The following is a 21,632-nucleotide window of genomic DNA, read 5'->3' on the forward strand; positions in this document are numbered from 1 at the left end:
TCTGATAAAGTCAGTTCTATCATTGGCAGGTTTCGCAGCAAAGGTTCTGCATTCTTGGATCATGAGGCCTAGTTTAGAGCAAAAGTTGCATTGAGCCTTATTCTGTTTGGCCACTTGAAAGTTGTTCTTCGTTTGCTCTTGGCTTGAAGTAGACAGGACCTTGGCTCCTATATTCCTCTGCTTGGGGTTCGATCTCTCAGTGTCTCTTTCTGTAGTTGAAGACTTGAGCGAGTTGAGTGAGGTGACTGGGTCACATGCTACTTCGGCTTCTTCCCAGATAAAGTCGGCAAACTTGGTAAAATTTGGATATGTTCCACTGGCTTTCTTTGATCTGACCACTATACGGCTCCAACGGGTGACTATCCAGTCTGGTAATTTCTGTAGCAATTTCCTGTTTTCGCGGGTGTCATTGAGAATATCTAAGCCAGAAATGTCGTCCATTGCAATGACACATTGTTGTAGGAAATCGGAAAGCTGACGGAGGCCCTTACTGTCCCGGGATGCAATCTTTGGCCAAGAATCCAACTTATTTCGGAAAGCTTCCGAAATAGCAAAGTGGCTTCCATATCGATCCTCCAGGATGGCTTTTGCTTTCTCATAAGCTTGGTCGCTTCTTAATAGGAAACACCCTCCTACCGCTTCTCGCGCTGGTCCTCCCAGATACTTTTTTAGGTATTGAATCCTTTCATGGGGAGGGACTCCTCTGTTCTCGATGAGGGCTGTGAATGAGGCCATCCAATCTGGGAATTGCAGAGTGTCACCACCGAACACGGCAGGCTCGGGGACTGGAAGGCGACCAAGGTTAACGGAGGCAGCAAGTGTTTCTGCTATGATGGCGATGTCGTTCTTAGGAGTGGGTTCCCATACTGCTGCTTCTGGTCGTAATGTTGTCTTAGACAAGTTTTTGAGGCTTGGAGGGGTATATGGGAAGTTGTCTTCATGGGCTGGCTTCTTGGTGGGAGCTTGATATGTCTCTAACTTTTCTGGCTTGGCCTCAGTTGCTGGTTCCTTAGGTGGCGTTACTGGACTGAGGTAGACTGCATCCTCATCATACACCTGTAGCCGAGCCTCTTCCATCTTAAGTTCTTTTACCATCTTCTGGTGCTCAATATTTTGCCTCATTTTGTCGAGTTTGGCTTCCGCTTCTGCCCTTCTTGTCTTCTCGGCTGCCTCTTCCTGGGCTCTTCTTTTGGATTCTTCCAGCTCTAGCTGCTGTAACATCTCTGCTCTTTCGTCCTCTTCTCTCTGTATATCCAGGGCCGTCCTCAGCGCTGCAGCCTTAGCAGCTGCTTCTCTTCTAGCACTAGAAAAGCTCGACCGACTTGAACGGCTCGAACCTTTAGAACTTCTTGATCTTCTAGATCTTTGTGATAGCAATGACCTGGCGTCATCTCCTTTCATTGATTTTGTATGAAACTCACTTAATAGCTGTTTCATACGACATGCAAGTTGATCAGTACCTCTTCTGATCTCGGAAGGGGGTGAACTCGCACAAGTGTCTCGGACTTCTTCGTATGCTTGCTGCATAAGCTCTGACTTACCCTCTAGGTCTGTTAACAGAACATCTCTATAATCTGGCGTTTGGTTTAGGTCATACTGCTTGGCTGCTCGGCCAACCTCATTTAAGCCAGATTCAAACTCTTTAAATTTGTGCCAAAACACATTACAAGTGTCTTCCTCTTTATTTCTCTGTGCCTTTTCTGTAAGTTTTCTAGGACGACCAGACCTTCGCGGTGCCTCTTGCCCTGCCTTTCCCTGCAAGGCGTGGATCTTAGACGATAGAAACTTGTCTATGTCTGTAGATTCTGACTTGATGTCATCTTCTTCGTCATTTCCTACAGGTTTCTGGGTGTCGGAAGGTTGATCCTGAAGTTGATGCGGATGTCGCGTCTCTGTCTTATCGGTTTCTCTCTGTCGTCGGATATCTTTCGATCCAGGCGTCTTGTCGTCTCTGTCAGTTTCTGAGGGTTCCTTCATGGGTAATGTATCTCTCTCAATGGCATTGTCATGCTTAGGCAACGTCACCTTGGCACCACTCTCTGTATCTGGTAGATCCGACATTGTGCTGTCCCTCAGTTGACCTTTAGCTTATTTAAAATTTAGGGAATGGTTTGTAAATTTAACACAAAACAAATGCAAAACAAAAAAACCTTACTCTCTGTTGAGGGAAAAAACTCTTACTCTATAGAATTAACCTAAAAACAAGGTATCTCTGATCTCTACTATGATTATAAATTGTGCAAATGAAAAACCAAACATAATTACTCTTAAGCTCTTAATAAATAATGCAAGGTCGGACACGTAGAAACAGTCAGGCAACGGGAATCTACCTATTTATACTCAAGCACCCATTAACATCAACAATAAGCACCAAGGTTGCAAACACTTACCCCAGTCTCTCCCTTCTCGATTGAGACAAGTCTGATCCTTTTCAGCGACATGTGACATCTAGACACCAAGTTCAACATAACAACGCACAGTTAATCTAGTCTTAGTTCTCACATATGAGAATGGTAATTCAATGTTACAGAGTCACAATGTTTATAGTCAGGCACAAAATAATCAGAGTATTTGACCATCTGGCAAAGTTCTCGGAAGTAGGTGTAGATCCTCGCTACAACAATGGTGAGCAAACTGAACTAACTGCCACGTGTTGAGTAATCTGGCAATTCAAGAATCTAGAAGTGTATTCTGTATCAACCATGGATGATGTAAGTGCTGTCTGGAAAGACCTGCTTTCGATTTCCAATTGAAATAAATATTTCTTATCTATTTCCATCATTTCTCAGTTGCTTCATAGCAGTCCTGGCAGTCGGCCAATTTCAATCACATTCCCTGTGATAACAATGTGCGTGATTGACACATATGCTCTTTTTCCCGGAATCCTGGAAGACTGGCACTCTTGGGACTGGTGCACATGGATATGCGCACGTCTTTTACTGTGACTTCTCTCAGCCCTTAGACCCCAGTTGTCACACCAATGAGTAGTAACACATTCTTTATTTGTACTGACATCTTTAATATCGACGACTTCTATATGTGGATGACGTAAAAGACTGAAAGAATATACAAAAAGTATTTTAAGTTTCTTGAAAATACTGATGCAGTCTATAAAACAGTCAGTTTCCATGATCTTTTAAAAACATTGGGAAAAATCTTCACCTTAAAGAACTGCCTAAAGCCGAACACATGGCTAAAACAACATACACTCTAAATACACCGAAATGGCGTTTAGCAATACCATTTTGCACTATTGTCTTACTATGAACGTGTATACCTAAAACTTGTGCATACATGTATGTACACAGGTATACACAACCAGTGTGTATACTGTGAATGTTCTAATCAGAAATTGTGAAATGAATTCATCTTACAAATAATGCAAGAATTTTACTCTTAAAATCAAACATAATTGTTTCTATACATTCTCTAATAATTGTTCCTTTTACATACCGTGTTTGGGCATCTGGGATCTTGGGATAGATAATGAAACTATGGATACAAATAAGCTCCTTGAAATGAATGAACTGTTGCCATGAGCAGTGATGAGGAAAAAAACATGTTCTCCTTTGTCTTAGGAGCACATGGCTAATTTCTGCTAATTACAGTAAAAATATCGGTAAGGAGTCATATAAAAAACACACTATCCTATAAAATCCCAATAGGTATATTTAGCCAGCAATATCTTTTCAGAGTGTCCTAATTGTGTACAGATTTATAAAACTATTAAAAGGACTATATACTCAGCCCAATAACACGGTAATACTAAGAAAGATGTGAGTCGGTTTTTGGTACTTGGAGTAAGGGTTTACAACCTGGGTGCTATTGTTGAGAAGCAGTGCACCAATATGTGCCTTGTGTTTACAAACAAGATAAAGGGGTAGAGGGTTGAGAAGAGAGTTGCCATGACTGTTGTTACATTAGTGCAGTTGGTAAAGCTACTGACGAAAGACTAAAGACAGAGACAAGTGAAACCGTAAGGCCCATGACGAGAATTATAAGCACAACCACACCCAAATATGCCAAACCCTTGGTGAAAGCGATATGCAATGACAGTGATATAAAGCGGTGTGGACAAAAAGCAACCAGCACACAAGTCAAACCCATACTTACATTACACCTTATGTGTCAACCTATGCAATGAAACAGATTATAATCAGCATAATTCAAAACATGTCACTCAATGACAGCAACTTCAACAGCAAATCTAAACTGGGAATAAAACATTAAATTACCTTGACGTTTTACAGATTCCGTGACATCATGAATGTCCTTAGCAGCTACTGTCCAATACTTATGTGGCGGTTTCATCATGGGCCATTCAGTTTCTTCATTGGTTTGCAGTTCTCTTGAGAAAAAAAAGACAAAAAATTCATTTTACTCTTGTCATTATAACTGTTATCAAATTCTATATGTTTTTAGGCTATATAATTCCTAATGTTTACCTGTGCATGGCAATAAATTGAACAAGAGCTACTGTCTCGTCATGGGACCATTCACCATGAATTCCTCTAGCTTGTATCTTGCTTGGGCTGGGTTTCAAAGCTTTCAGTAAAAGCCTATTGGCAGTCTGAAAATAAAGATGCAGAATTAAAGACTTCATCCTCACACACAGATGTGTCAGGCATTGTGCCCTGCCATTCCATGCCCTACCAAAGATGAGTAACATGAGAGACAACTACTTCGATTGACAATACTCATAACCAGATCATGATGATGATGCAGGCAATACTGACTCACACGTTATGCACCGTAGCATAAATAGGCATGCCAAGTCAAGCCTGACCAATGCATTTGACATGGCCTAGGCCTTCCTATAGGGAAGTGCCTTTATCATAGGCCTAGCCTGTAGCTATACATAGCTACAGCACACACAGGCTACACTCATCATCAACATTACATCTATCTGCTATCAAACTTTTCTTACTCACCAGTTGAGCAGGACTTTTCGGAGGAGAAAAAGATGGTGAGTAAGCCGATGTCCTGACTCGCTTTGCAGGTGACGAACATTTGCTGTCATGACTAGCATCAGTCACATTTGATGTGCTGCCAAGAGTGCTGGTTGACACACATGATGACGGATGATCTACCTCCTCTTCAGTCCTTTTCTGCTGCCTTTTTGCACCAAAAACGCTACTTAGGGCCCATCGTGAAGAGCGCTGTTTATGTCTCGTTTCCATGGTATCTAGAGGGCTAAAACCTGGGGATCTTAGGGGATCTCAGGCTCTTTTTGCTGGTAAATTTCATGATAAACACGATGGTGGCCACCATTTTTCAAGATCCCCTATGATAATGACAATAACCGACCTCGTACCAAGGCTACCAAACACTATGCTCATTTTCACATACATTAACCTCACTTCGATCGATGCAGATTTTTCAAGAAAATGAGCAGCAAAAGACTACCTTTTTTCTTTATAAATCTCTTCTGTCATTATTTAAACATATTCAGTTATAAAATCTTTAATAATCCATAGCTATCTTTATGAAAACAGCATTTAAAAAGACGTATTATTATTGATATATTGACCACGTGTAGTTGTTTATATGACCTTGACCTTTCATAGTAGATCATGTGACCAGTTGTCCGATCCTCTTTGGGCGCACACTGACCATATGGAACATGGCCTGGATGTCCGCCATCATGGCTATGTCTTCTTGTCGAAATCTCACTAGGACACCGATCAGCTTGTTGGCGAGATCAGGTCCTTGTAGCACTTTCGTGCTTAACGACATTCCCGCAAACTGCGCACTGCAATCGAAGACGATGCGAATCTTTTCCTTGTGCGGGTTAATGACTGCGTGGTGCGGAATGTACCACGTTTTTCCCTGATGCTTGAGCTCGTCGTCTGGCACTCTCTCTGCAAAGCCATTGTCTAGCAGTTCCTTGATCCCCAGTTTATACCTTTCCGAAAGTTCAGGGTCACTGGTTAGTTTTTTCTTAAGGTGATCGAGCCTGCGACGTGCTATACGCTTATTATCGACCAAGTCCGGTTCTGGTTCTCTGAAGGGGATTGGCAGTTCATAGTGCTCATTTCTCTTCTTCACCGAAGTATTCCAGAGATCAACCACTCGTTTGTCCTCGACGGACATTGCCATTTCATCCTGAGGACCACTGCTCTCAAGACACCAAAACTTCTCCAGTTGACGTTCAAGTCTGGTCTCAGCAGCCAGAAAATTGCAAGAGGCTTCTTGCCCATTCTGTGTACCATTTAGCGGCCCGTTTAAAGACCACCCGAACTCTGTTCTGGTTGCATAGGGCTCGCGCTTATCTCCTGTGCGAACTTCAATTGGAATTAAAGCTTCTGGGGCGTCCTGACCAATCAGCAACGATACTTTACAAGAGTCAATGTTTGGTAGGTTTAGGTCTCTCAAGTAAGGCCATTGGCTCAGATCCTGCCTCACAGCCAAACTCTCCACTGGGATGGGGAGAGTCGGCCTAGCAAACACATGGGATAAGTTTATCTCTGTCTTTTCATCAATGTCAGAGACAACGAGGCTGGTGACCGTTGTCACAACCTTGCTGCCTGCCATCTCCAATGTTGTCAGGGATAGGGAGGATTCTGTTCCTTTGAGATTCAATTGCTTCATCAAATCCTCAGTACAGAAAGTATTGGTCGATCCACTATCCAACAATGCGTACGTGGTTGCAAAACCAGTACCATCCTTTGCCTTGACTTTGACGGGCACAATCGGGAGAGCGATACGTAGTTGGCTGGCGTTGCCGGCCCCCGTGACAGCACTGGAACCATGGAAGTTCCCATTGCTTTCCTTAGGTCTTGCGGCACTGGCTTCAAGTGGCGGTCCTGGATGCTGCTGTTGCTCTCCAATATGCAAAAACTTGGTGTGTTTTTGTCCACACCCCGGAACAGTACAGCGCCGTGTCAGTTCACATCGACCGAAATGGCCGGGCATGAGGCAATTATCACAAAGTTTCAATCCACGGGTTAACTGCACCCTTTCGGACGGCCTCATTGCCTTGAAGTCGTCGCACTGGAACAGCGAATGATTACCATGCTCCGCTTTGATCGGGCACACAGCATTAGCACTGGCAGTAGCCTTTTCACCTTGGCCAGCAGAAACAGCAAAACTGCTTCCCCTCTCATGGCTCTGTCCTTGATATCTGCTGCGCTGATTGTTATTCTGACCTTGCGACTGGCTTGATTTACTTTTCTGCTCAGGGACTTCTCTAGCCTTAACAGACAAACCCCCAAATATTGGATGATTTGCCTCTTTAGCTGCAAGGTCCACAAACGCAAGAAGCTCTTCGAAGTTTGGGTATCTATCTTGCTTTGCGACCATATCTGCTGACTTCTTCTTGAATCGATTGAAGAGATAGGTGGGCAAGCGCTCAACTATCTCAACAAAGCAGCGACGATTATCCACTTCACTTAACTTGTGCATGGCTTTCAACGTTTCAAAACAGCCGCGCAGGTCATCAGCAAAGTCCTGGATGCCTCTAGCGTCGTTGGCCTTGATGGCTGGGCCAGTGGTTAACTTCTTTATCCACGCTTCAGCAATCACAAAGTTATTGCCAAAACGTTGTTCCAAGATTGTCTTGGCACGGGAGTAACCCTCAGCAGGGTTCATCGCAGCACAGCACTCAATGACCTGATATGCCCTTCCTCTACAACAATGTAAAAGTCTAGCCAGCTTGGCATTGTCTGGAGCATTGGTGCAACCAACACTGTTACCAAATGAATTTACAAATGTCCATAACTTCAACGGATTTCCGTCAAAACTCATCAGTTCTAATCTAGGCAGCTGCATGTTTTCAAAGATCAACTGCAGTTCGTTTCCCAGGCTTCCATTACCACAGGCAGCCACTGGAGGCCTTTCCCTATCGATATGAACAACACGTGCCGGAGTGTCATTCACAGTATCAACCCTAGTGTCATTCTGTCTGGAACCAATGTTCGAAGGGACGTTTTCACCACTAGCACTGTTCTCACATACAACATTGTTTTCAGCGTTGTCATTGTCATTAATCACTGCGGCACCTGTCTCCAAGCCAGCGAGACATTTCTCCTCAGCCGCTACCTTCGACAGTTCTATTTTAAAGTCTAACACCTCTTTGCTTTGCTGAATCCGTAACTCCTCCAGCTCAAGAGCCTGGCGATCTTTAAGGAGATCGACTCCTTCAGAAAGCGCGATCCGGTTTCGCTGCTGTCTTTGCCCTCTCGATATCAAGGGCACGGCCAATCTGGCTAGCCGACTCGCCGACGTCTAATTCACTAAATTCCCCAAGTCCTACCATGTCGTCATCCCCGTTAGCACCACTCATGCTACCGTACATCATCGCCATCTTCGTCATTGTCTTGTCATCAGCTAGTGTTGTCGTTGTTCGTCAAGTTTCTTTAACGATGTGGACGCAGCAGGTTCAACTCAAAGACCAAATTCTTCAGACGGTTTCTTTATTATAAGAAGAGGTTAACTGCAAAAACAAATTAATTACAAGGCATAAATATATTGCCACACAAACATGAAAGTTAAATACAATCATTAAACACCAGAAAGACAAAGGCCCAACCAGTGTCTTCAAATTAGACCAGTAGGTGCTTCCACCTAGGAACACGGAATGAAACTACACTAATCCAAGAAGCATGGTCAGAACCGAAAGGAAGTTCGGAACTGACACCAAATAATAACTACAGTGGGTTAAATTGATAAAGATCCACACCCACTAAGTAAAATAGTTGCTAAACTGATTGCAACCAATCATAGAACATACACAAGCCTAATATAGCGGCAACAAACCTGTAGACAGGCGAAAAAGAGGCTGCAAATTACCGCAGCCACCTGAAGTACATACAATGGCCAGGTTGGCCCAATGTAACTGACCAGAGAGACCAGCAGCCTCAGAAACAGGTCACAGAAAACATCCATTATTCATCATACAGTACACTACACAGCAAAGAATGTATACTTACAGAAACTCAATGGCATATTAAGTTAACAGGAGAAACCTGGCGCCACATGAGGTTGTCTAAATATCAGATTTTGTCAATAATAAACAAAGTGTCATATCTTCACAAACAAAGTGTCTTGGCCAAAAGCGCATGGCAAGTAAACCATGGAGACGAATTCCGTCCCAGCCGTGAGACCTGCCTAAGACAGAGAATGGCGCCAACATTACCGTTCCATCCTTCTTGGGCACGACATGTAACGCTTTGCACCATGGAGTTGGGGTTCCCCGTGGCACCTTTTCAACAATGCCTAATTTCTCCAACTCCTGCAGCTTTAGTTTTGTTGGTTCATGCAGTGCAACAGATACCGGGCGAGGGGGTGTGCAACAGGAGTAGCATTAGGGTCAACCTTTAGTTCAACTTCTCCTGGAACCTTGCCAATACCCTGAAACACTTCAATGTACTCTAAAATTATCTGCTTTGCACCTTCATGCCCACAATCTATTTCTTCAATGAATTTCTTGGCATTATTACCTGTACTGGTAATTGCCATTGGTTTTGCTGTCATGTTACTATTAACTCTCTTGATAAGCTCTAATCTAGTGCTGTCATCTAGAGATAGCAAGTTCGGAACATGTGCCTCAATTACCTTGCACTTTAGTATGTATTGTTTACCCTTGTGTGCTTGCATGGTAACTCAATTTCACCTATTGTAGTTACTCTCTGTGTACCTAGACCCAATATACCAGTTTTGCTCTGCTTTAACTGGGGTCTTTCCCTCGGAGCCAAGTATTGTTTGTGAGATATCACATTGATCTCAGCAGCAGTGTCTATCTTAAAGGTCACTGCCAGGCCTCCACGGACAGCAAGCCTTTTTTGTCTCAGCTTTGCTGAAATTGAATTACATGCAACTTCATTAATACACCAAATTAAGTTCATGTCTTCTTCATAAGTCTCTCGATCAGTCTCTGTTGTGGTCACTATGTGCACCTCATTTGGTTCATTCTCATGTATACACAGTGTCCTTTTGATCGACATATCGGATATTTTTGCTGTGACAAACCTTCGCAAAATGATTCAATTTCAAACAGTTATTGCATGTTTTGCCCTGGGCGGGACACCTTTCGACTACGTGTGACAATCCACACTTTCCACATGCGATGACTCCATTTCCACGATAATTGCCACGTCTGTGCTGTGATACCTTAAGGAAAGCAAGGAAGGCAACGATTTTGACTCTTAAGAAGACTTGTAATCTTGAACTTGAATAGGTTAAACTGAAAAATACAAACAGTGACAACTGTCACAATCTTGACACAGAGACAGGTAGTTACAGGACCAAAGACAGGACGGCATGTCCCATGCACAGGCGCCATCTATCCTAAAGACGGCCGAACTAAATGAACATGCGCTTGTGAACAAATGTCTCAATTCACACTAATACAATACGCAGGCCTATATTAATTGTTACATACATCTTGTTGGTTGTCCTATCTTTCCTAGTATCATAATGGCTTGCTGATCACAGCATGAATAATGATGTTACAGGCGGAATCATCCGCGGACAACAGAATTACAAATGGCCTCCATTAGCAAAAATGTTGGTAGCGGCGGACCAATTCCAGAGCGGCCGTGGTGAGACACTCCCAAAATTGTACATTTAATTGTAGTCAGGCAGAAAAAAGAATCGACACACAAAGCACCCAGCTGGCACCCATAACAGCCATTTCCTTTCTATCCGGGCCGGGAAGACACTGCAAGACGACATGACACCGTCCTCGACCTCGGAACTCTCCTCTGGGCTGTGCTTCAGCACTGGGCTGGACTCCAGCATTGGACTGCCACGTTTCACGACCACGACCACGACTGGATTGATGGTATCCTCGCTGATTATGCCTCCGACCAGGACTGGTACTATGACTTCGACCTTGGTAACGATGTGCCATGTTTACGTCAGCACTTGCACTTTTGCTTTCACTACCATCATACAAATGTTTGACTTTTTGCGTTGGTCCCATTGTTGACATTTTTTGATTATATCCTCGAGTGACTATTCTTGGCACCAAAGTTTTTCTCTTAGTTTAATGTCTTTCACTCCATTCGAGACAGCAACGCAAAGTTGATCGTCAAGACCATTTCCAAATTCACATTTTCCACCAATGTCACGAAGAGCGGTGATGTATTGACTAACAGTTTCTGCACTTCCTTGTTTCCGTGTTTGAAACTCAGTTGTATAACCCTTTTTCAACTTCTTGGGTTCGAAGTATGTTGCAAATTTTGTACACACAGTACCATACACCTTCTTTTCATCTGCAGTCAGACCTAGCGATATATTGATCAGCAACAGCGCCACCTTTTGTGTGTCATCTGCTGCACCTTCACCTACAGCAATGAGCCACCGGTCAAATTCTTCGATGAAGTCCCTCCATTCAGGGGATCAGGACAATTTCCCCCCGGACAACTCCCCCCCGGTCAATTGCCCCCCGACAATTGCCCCCCGTAAAATTGCCCCCCCCCCGGTAAAATTACCCCCTGGTAAAATTGCCAACCGTAAAATTGCCTCCCAATATCTTATTGCCCCTGGATAACCCCCTGCCAAGAAAAAAATTGAAACATTTACCATTGTTCATCCAGTCTAATGGAATGCGCTAGAAATGCTTTATCCCGTGGGGTTTTTGAATATCAATGTCTTCTCAATCGCCAGGGGAAGGGATTCATCAAACTCAGTTAGGGGCCGAGTATTCATTCTCAACATCCTGGTATGAGAATATAGCCAAATAGCACACATGCTTTAGGAAACAATAGATCTGTAGTAAGAGAGGTCTCCGAGCCATTGGAAGAAAAACGTCATTAATTTTTCGATGGGAACAATGATATACATGTATTATTAATCAAAATCAACATGAAATCTTCATACAAAAATAAAATAATCCAAATGAAAACAAGACTAATTACAATTGCGCGTTTCCCGCAAACTCAAGTTACAAAATGCCACCGTATTCATCACTTATTGTGGGTATCCTGAGACTGCTGGGCTATATGCTGGACCCCATCCGATAATATAGCTAACTGAAAATTTCACGATGTGAACGATGCCTCACACTTTGGTTAAAGTACCAGGGTAACCACACAGTCATAGGCCATGCTTTGTGTTGGTTTTCTTTGTTAACACCACAGCGCAGAACATGGAATTACTTTTCTGTTTACAATATTCCCTTAGCAAAGTGATTCATATCATCCATAAACTGGAGTTTTTCCAGCAGAAGGGATATTTTCCCAGAGTCAAACTGTCAAATAAAAACGCTCAATGGATATCAGTCAGATCCAACATTGATGTGAGGCAACCTGCCTCATCAATCGTCTCTAGTCACTTAGAAATCAAAGTTATGGGCAATACCACGGAGAAAGGCTATTCTCTCCCTGTTGTGATAGTCTAGCACGATGTTGAGAATTCTCCGCTGGAGATCTCAGTACACGCGTCTCTGTGCAGGGGGCTCCTCTCCAGCAACCATCTGTGCCATTTCCACCCTTGTCAACGACTCTTCCCTCTTCAGCACATCCACGAAGCGCCAGAAGTTTGGATGGCACGCGCCTATATTCGCTTGGAACCGCCTATGCCAACCTTCTACATTGTTGTTGGTGCGTGGCCGACCTTGTAGGGTTCTATCACAGACGTTCCACATCTCCAGCGGGAAGAGGGGATTAGCACGTCCTTGATCATTGGGCCTAGGCCTGCCAATGTACCCTTCAAAATAGTCGAGAATCGGGGCCGCATTATCTGGTAGATGCTCCCTCAGCAGCTCGAATGAAGCTATACAACATCCTCTTCAGGTACAAATGCCAATGCAGGAATCATGCGGATGGCAAGGGCAAACTGTGGGTTATGTTGGTACTCCGCTGCTAGGCCACTGGCCTGCACCTGCAAAATGAAGGAATACAGGACTATAGGCTAGGCTATATCAAACCGATGCATACAAGTTCAATTAAACCTAAAGTGAATACATGTAGGGCCTATTAGTAAATAGAGCCACGAAAACTGGGGGTTTACCCTAGAGTTAGAAAGAAGAGTTACTTATGATATGCATGGGAGGCAACATGAGGTATTATTTTGATAGAAATATTCTAACCCTGTGGAGGCATATTATTAGCTAGTGGTATGAATTTATCGTCAGAGTCAATTGTCATGACTTTTGTATCATGATTTAGGCCTATATTTAATGTAGTATCAAAAATACTGGTAGGCCTAGACTGCAATGCATCTACGGCTCCCGGCTTCGGCTTCTTCAGGTATTATAAAATTATCCATAAGTGGATAGGAAAGATTCTGGCAGTGAAGGCCTAGTGCAAAGATTTGTCCGTACCTGGCGATACACGTTCTGTGCTAAGTGAAAAAAGCATCCTTTCACTTCAGTCTCCGGGAACACATGTTCGAAGGCATTCTTTGCTGCACGCTCATAGTCCATCAGCACTTCAGTAGGGTTTCCGCCCAGCTCTCCTAGCTGCATCACCATCTGTTCATAGGTTTCTTGGCGTTTGTTGGTCAGCAGCCCGTAAACACAGGGGAATAGTTGCCCATTTCCAGCAAAAGCATGAACAGTATACAACTGGAAAAAAATCTCCGGGACAGTTTTAAATGTTCCATCAGCTGCCCAGTGAGGCGAATTATGCAGCATGTCCAATCCATTCCCAGATGCAAATAACAAGATTCGGTTCCAGTCTCCAACTCCACTATCAAACTGCAGAAACTGATTATTGTCACTTGTCAGTTGGTAATGTCTTGGAATTTCCACGGCCGCAGCATTTTCTGGTAGTGGAAGAGGATTTCCTGCTTCTTGGCGGACCCTCCTTACTCCTCTTCTGATATCAGCAACCCTTGGAAGGGCAGCAGCACCGGCATCACTTATTCCACCTGTTGCTCGAGTGATTATTTGCTGTGGTGTTTCCTCAGTTGTTCGAGCCCGGTTCCGAATATTGGCAACAACAGCCTGCGCCTCACACTTTGCGGCGTTTCCAGCATGCGTATGATCATTGGTTCTTCCCACAACACGTTCACCTTGGAGCTGTAGCTTTGCTTTGCAAAGGTACTTCCTCCTCAGTTCGCACTCCCAGGACTCCTTCCCTCCTGCCAAGGACTTCTGCTTAACGTATGAAAATCCATCTAGGAGTAAGCGAACTCCATTTTTCGAAATGGCTGGCAAAACTGTCTATGGCTATTACTGCAGGGATCTTGAAACAATGTATGATGGATTTGGTGAAACTCAAAGATTCCTGAAATCATTGTGGAGAAACTGATTTTTCACCACCATGATCTCATGAAAATTTTCTAAGGCAACGAAGACAATTTTTACTGGGTGGGGGCAATTTCACGGGGGGGGGGGGGGCAATTGTCGGGGGGCAATTTTACTGGGGGGCAATTGTACAGGGGGCAATTTCACGGGGGGGGGCAATTTTACTGGGGGGCAATTTGACTGGGGGGTAATTGCCTAGGGGGGAGTTGTCGGGGGGCAATTGACCGGGGCAATTGTCCTAGACCCCCATTCACCCATTCAGCAATCAAATTCAGCCCTTGTGGGATGAATTTCGGGGGTTTTATTGTCTCCATTTTGTACTATAGTTCTTTGTTTCTCTATTGGGCTTGGTACTTTACCACTATTCTGACACCATGTCTTTATTCTGTCGTTAGAGCCTTATCTAGTACAGTCTATAAAATAAGAGTGCAGCCATGTGCGTTGCATACATAAATCTACCTTATTATCTATCCATGGTGGTCCGAGTTAGACTTGGGGGGGGTCTGGGGTCCTCCCAAGGATAATGTTGATTTTAGAAGCCGGCGCTCTGGAAAAGCGCTGACAACAACCCTGTTTGGGGGGGGGGGGGGAATTTATTTGGGAAATTGAAGCATTCATTTGGGAAAATAAATAGAAAAATACTACATGTAATGCCTATTTATATAATTTATTACAACTCTACGATAATAATTGAACAATAGGAATGGCTACACCATTAGTGAGAAAAAGGGAATTAGTCTCTCACTTTTAAAGTACATTATTCTATGCAAAGTTTGTGCAAATACTTAAACACAATTTCCCGGCTTGAGGTGCAATTGTACAAGGAACTGAAATGCAGAAAGGACATGCAAATGCTGTAAGAATTGTGTGACTCACGCAATAGATTGCATCTGTTTGTCCTGAGACCTCACCAAGGAGAAATAACCAAGACAAAGTTAATTCACCAACTTGAGACTAAAGCACATTAAATTTGATTACAAAGACAAGCAGAAAATAAGATATGACATTACATAAATTGATTTTGGAATTGAAATTAAAACAGACCATTTCACTTTCAGATCACACACCTTAACAATATAACGGGCACATACGATGCGTTATTTTAGTAAGAGGCGAATATTTACAGTATAGGCGGGCAGTCTTTGAATATTAGACTATAAGTCAGTTGTTTAGACATAATTCTATAGCATCACTGTTACAAATCCTCGAATATGACACAAGTCATTTTCTGATGCACAACAAAGTTATTTTCACTTCGTGTTTTCACAATTCACTGTTCAGTTCAAAAGCAGAAATTGTGGGCGATTCCTCTAAGATAGTTTATCGTAGGTCTGTTGTCGATATCGAGCACCAAGTTCTGGATCCTAATCTGAACGTCTCTGTAGATGCGCCGTTGAGCAGGGGCAGCCTCTCCAGCTTCTCGTTGGACCAGCTGTGCATGGGTCAATGATTCCTCACGTTGCAGGACATCATCGAGGAAGCGCCAGAAGTTCGCATGAGAAGCTCCAACGTCCGCTTGAAAACGACGATGCCATCCTTCGATGTTGTTGTTTGTGCGTGGCTGCTCATCAATTGTTCTTTGGTACATATTCTAAATCTCCTTCGGAAAGGTAGCGTTCCTTCTGCCGCCATCAACGCGTGGACGCCCAATGTACGTGTTTATGAAGTAGTCCATGATGGGTTGAGCCTCATCTGGTAGAAAATCCTGCAGTTCGGCTAGTGCGTCCATAACCCTGTCCACTGGAACGAAGGCCAATGCTGGTATCATTCGGATAGCGAGGGCAAACTCGGCATCTTGTTGGTAGCGTTGAGATAATCCATGAGATGTAACCTGAAAAATATAAGTATGAAATTCTTCAAGTGAAATATATTTCGAAGTCTGAAGATTGTGATATATGTCTGGGAACTATAGCTTGAACCTGAAAATAGAATTAGTGCAGAAAAGATATTGGGCCCAAATATTATGTGCTCAGACCACAATGCTTGAACCTGCACACCGCAATTCATGAATTAAAGAGGGTGAGCTGAAGAAAGATATTCAAGCATAAATGAGATGAAATACTTTGAAGAAGTGTTTGAGCCTGCTGTGCTGACATGGAATAGTTTGTAAATCACCTTAAACCTGAGGTCTAGTATTAGGCCATAGGCTAGTATTTAAACATAATTAACGCATGTTTGGGTCAATACAGGTCATTTCAGACCTCCTTTTTTTAACTTGGTTTACTAAATGTAATACTAGTATATGGATTTACATACCTTACGATAAACGTTCTGAGAGAGGTGAAAGAAGCATCCCTTGACTGCTGCATCCGGGAAGGCCCTCTCTAATGCATTGGGGCAGCGGTAGCGCAGTGGAAGAGAGTCGGCCTCATGATCAGGAGGTCGTGGGTTCGACTCCCGGCCGAGTCACTGCTTAGTTCCCTACTGGTCGAGTTCAAGTGAGCGCCTTGTGGTTGCTCCTTGAAACCCCTGATTGATTTCTGTGGAGACCGGGGTTATAATATGATATCCCAAAGCGCTTTGAGCGAGAACTATAGTGTCACGGAATTGCGCTATATAAAGGAATCATTATTATTATATTATTATATATATTGGCTGAAGCCTTCTCGAAGTCGATCATTACGTCACTCGGATCCAGTCCTGGGATGGCGTTTTTCAAGGCAGCAAACAGTTGGTCGTAAGTGTCCTCAGTTTTGTTTGGGAGCAGGGAGAAAACACAAGGGTACAATCGATTGTCCTGATCAAAGCCGTGCAGGGTGTACAATTGATAAAATATTTTAGGGACAGTTTTGAAGGTGCCATCTGCAGCCCAGCTCCTTGTATTCCTCAAGTGATCCACTCCTTCGGGTGAAGCAAAGATCAGAATGCGTCCATATTCATTATTGGCATCGGGATCGGTACCACTGTCATAGTGTAGGAATTGTTCATTTCGAGAGTTCAATTGGCGGGCTATTGGTATGTCAACTTCTCGTGCGTTTGGAGGCTCAAGCAACGGATTTCCTACTTGGGCACGATAACGTCGTACTCCGCGCCTGATATCTCGAATCGGCTGCAACACTCCACACGCAGCAACACTCAAGTTTCGTACAGCGTCAGCAATTATGATTTGTGGCGTCTCCTCTGTTGTTTGGGCCCTCTCTTTCACAGCTGCCTAGAACTTCTGAATTTCACCATGAGAAACATCACCAGCATGGGTGTGCTCGTTGACACGTTTTACAACTCGATTGCCCGACACATGGACTTTGGCCTTACACTGCCGTCGTCTCCTTAACTCACACTCCCAACATTCTTTGCCATCTGCAAGGTCTTTCTTTCTGTTTTACGTACACATGACCCTCCAGGATCATCTTTGCTCTCGCTTTTCTCTCAGAACTGATGAACTCCATGCTGCTGACTTCTCTACTGACATGAAGGTTTCCATCCCAATGTTATACAGCTAACATGGACGAATCCACTCAGTGCATTATTAACTTGTTGAATGCATGTATACAAATTTGTCAATTTTCCATACCAGAATCACAAACTTGCATCACTATATAATGCAGGGTTTCCACAAAGAGTTACCCATGGACTCCTAGAAGCATTGGACCATTTCTGAGGTAAATGTAATTGGACCAATTAGTAGAATAAAACAATTAGCTGAAGACCTGCTAGAATTGACCCTAATTTGCTAATAATCAACAAGTCAGTAATAAATCCTCACACTGGAGGTCTAATTGCAATCATATTTCTTGAATGTATTCAAAATATCATCAAGTTACAAACTTTCAAATGATCCATCAAGAACCTGGATAGATGAATATCCATAGTGATGTTCAAAATATCATGATACAATGTATCAAGAATCAGTGGAAAAGGCTGCAGTCATTTCATCAAACTCAATTTCATCAAAAATGTCGCTTACCCTGTTTTCCTTACCAGGGCAGACCTCCCCATGGCTATTCTAGCCTACATGTATGCCTTTTAAGAATATGTAACCATCCGTTCATTTACTAATGTGCAGTCTTTCAGGCCTATATACAGATTAGATGCATAAATCGCATAATATAGGCTTCTAAAATCATTATTACATTGGGGAGGACCCCAGACCCCCCCAAGCCTAACTCGGACTCTGGTTTTCATCCTCATGCCACCACGCTTATGGCAGGCGAGAAGGGACATTAATCGTTACACTGTGGACCCCTAGTTACATACCGACATTGCGTCGGTGGTCTTTGGCATACTAGCTTTGAGGTTTCAACATAAATTAACCTCGGGGGGGGGGGGGCAATTGTTCGGGGGGGGCAATTGTCCAGGGGGCAGTTGTCTCGGGGGGCAGTTATCCTCTGGGGGCAATTGTCAGGGGGGGGGCAATTGTCGGGGGGGGGGGGGGGGGCAGTTGTCCAGGGGGCAGTTGTCCTACGGGGGGCAATTGTCCGGGGGGCAATTGTCGGGGGGCAGTTGTCCGGGGGGCAATTCTCCGGGGGGGGGGGGGGGGGCAATTGTCCTAGTATACATCATGTAATCCATTAGATTACATACAGAGCAATATTTTGATATGTACATGTACATCAGATGTACTTTTTTCAATGAAAATCAATCAATTCTTTATCAAAAATGCATGAAATCTTACTCAGTTCGCCGGAATTTCAATGATGGAATGACATCCAGTAGCCGTTTTAGGTCAGAATAGCTAGTCATTGACAGGTTTTCTTTGATGATGAGTCCAGATGCAAACCATCAACCAACAACTTCTTGCTCGCATGCATGCTGTAAGGGAAGCGAGCTGTAGATTTTGTGCTCTTGGCTGCAAGAAAAAAATATGAAGTCACACATCTGCAACACGTGATGATAACAATCACAAAGCAATTTTTTGTGTTCAGCGACGGCAGGAAAAATCGCACAAATATTTATTAAGCAAGTACATATTTAGAAAAATTCTGATTCAATAAGGCTAATCTTATGGAAAATACTTGGTCTCATAATGTTAAAGAATGGTGATCCAAAATTGGTGACAAACATTCTTACCATACGCCTGATTAAGTGCATTCCGCACTTGTTTCATGAGATCACCCCTGCTTAGTACGGCTTCTTTCTCATGAGTAATAGTGGAAGCACCTGTAACAACCAATAAAAGTAAAAGAAAAGAAAAAGGGATTTAGAATTGATCAAAGCCATTGCTCTGCACATCCAAGTAAAAACACGAGTGTTTCTGATATGAACACATGATTGAACACACTACATATGTAGGCATCCAAGTTGACGCGTAAAGGCGGCCGTGAATTTTAAAGTGTACATGTAGTAGTGAAAGCCCACCACACCCTGTCGGGGTGCTAAAAAAACTATGCACCCTAACCCTATTTCAAATAAGACATCAAATTAACAATTCACCTCGATAAGAAATGATCACAATCTACCAGTAAACAAAATGTCTTACCTATTTGACAATCAGATCTGAACTTGTTCAGAATATTTGTATTTTGCATGGCAAATGTTTGGCCTTTTTGGTTCCTGCCACATATTCCTCACTGCTGATAACATCAATGCATACAGCAAAGGTCTGCACACCAAGGGACTCTAATTCAGTAGCCTGGAAAGCAAAATAATATACAATAATATACAAAAACCAAGAGTTAGTCATGCACATCAAAGAAATATATGTACATCATAAAATGTCCCAGTCTCACAAGAGACACTCATCGCAATCTGTTGTCATTATTGTATGGACTATGTGACTATCCAACTATAATGGCAAGGCACTGAGTGGCTCTCGTGGGACTCTACTGTAAAATCATTACCAGTTTATGTTACACAAACAAATCTTCCTAAATTCTCAGTTTGATTAAAAATCTTTTAAAACATCAATATTAGAAACAGGCAAATGACAAGATGGCACCTGAGCCGGGCTAAGCACTGTTGCCTTGGATGTTACTTACTTTTTACCTTGGTAAATCCTGGTGAAGGCACCTTTTTTCAGAGGTGGACAAACGTGTCCTAAATTTTTGTCGAAGTTGTAGATACACACAGAAATGAATCAATAGCCTTCCTTAATTGAAAATTTCACTTACAGTGGTTAGCATCTGCCTCCACAGGTGACGAACTTTTGCACACCTCTCTCTCTCATTAGTGGGTGAAAGAGTAATGTTACTCCTCTTTTCTTTCAAAGAAGCCTTGGCCTCATCGGAGAGGGACTTCCACTCTTCACTCCAAGAGCGAAATTGTTCGATAGGATTAAGGCCTGTAAATTGAAACATTGTATCATTATGCAGATAGATTTTTAAGAAGGGCAATGATTATGAAGTATCAATATGAAAAACCATGGTGACTAACAAATACCGGTAAGTTTATGTAACACCATACCATATGTTTCCTTTGGGTATAGGAAAGGATGAGGAAAAATTTAAGTAAATTAGTGCATTCAGCACATGAACAGATCATACAGCACCCAACATTCCAGAAAGGAGTAAAACATTGGTACGTACATGGAGGTAAATTGCAATTTGGAGTCATGTTCACTGGTATTGCAACGTCATTTTGTTATACATGTGAGGGTGAGGCACCATGTTTTAGAGAAAGTGTTTAAGGTGAATGTAAATGAATGTAAATTACATGAAACTCATCAGATATGAACAAAATTTGCCTACCTTTCATCGTTTTCTTACAATCCTTCACAAAAAGGTTGTATACACTCGGAACTCGCTGCTTAAGCGCTTTTGGCCTTGCACTTGAAGACGGATTGCCAAGTCCTGAAAGAAAGAACAGAGTGACATTGATCGAACAATAACAGCATCAAGAACAACAGAAGATGTCTTCAGTTTTTTAGCTCAGCTGACAAGCTGAGCTATTCATATGAGTAAATGGTAGAATGAATGTCCGTCTGTCTGTCTGTCTGTCTGTCTGTCTGTCTGTCCGTTAAACAGGCACGTTTCAAAACTATGGCGGATAGGCGATAGATTTTCCCTCTGAGGCGTTGAGACCCTTCAGGACTCCTGAATAGACCAAATGTGGGTCCGGCAGGATGAGCGGTTTGGCCACTAGGTGGCACCGAGCGAAATTTCCCAAAAACTTTTCCAGCAGCTGATTTCTCAGTTGGGGATCATGAATCAAATCTAATTTTATAGAGCAAAGCTTTCTCTTTCATTATCAATAGGCGTAGTTCATGAATTTCTCACCAGGTGGTGTTACTGGCGCAATTTAGTGAGCACCCTCCAAGAAGAGCATTTTAAATTTCGCGCGAGTTATCCCACGTCCAATCACACGTGCAGCGAACGTCACGTCTCGAGTCTGCGCAGTTCAGACGTAAGGAGACCATGCTATGGAATAGATCGCGTTCTGTCAATTCAGAGGTAAGTTCTCATTAAATTCACAATTTCATAGGCGATAATATTTGGCTGCTTGTGTTATTGCATGTTGATGACATTAGGGAAGGCTTGGATTGTTTAATTGGATGTGATTAATT

At 43.1% G+C, this 21,632-nt stretch overlaps 1 protein-coding gene across 1 annotated transcript; it reads right to left on the reverse strand.

Moving 5' to 3' along the window:
* Positions 1-12,717: 12,717 nt before the first annotated feature.
* On the reverse strand, positions 12,718-14,508 carry LOC135491100 (uncharacterized). Its single transcript, XM_064776759.1, has 3 exons — positions 14,449-14,508; positions 13,268-14,041; positions 12,718-12,825 (listed from the first exon to the last, which is right to left on the reverse strand). Exons 1-3 carry the CDS (start codon positions 14,506-14,508, stop codon positions 12,718-12,720), a joined length of 942 nt encoding a protein of 313 aa, XP_064632829.1.
* Between the last annotated feature and the right edge of the window lie 7,124 nt (positions 14,509-21,632).

Source organism: Lineus longissimus, chromosome 7, assembly GCF_910592395.1.
Source record: "Lineus longissimus chromosome 7, tnLinLong1.2, whole genome shotgun sequence".
NCBI lineage: Eukaryota > Metazoa > Nemertea > Pilidiophora > Heteronemertea > Lineidae > Lineus > Lineus longissimus.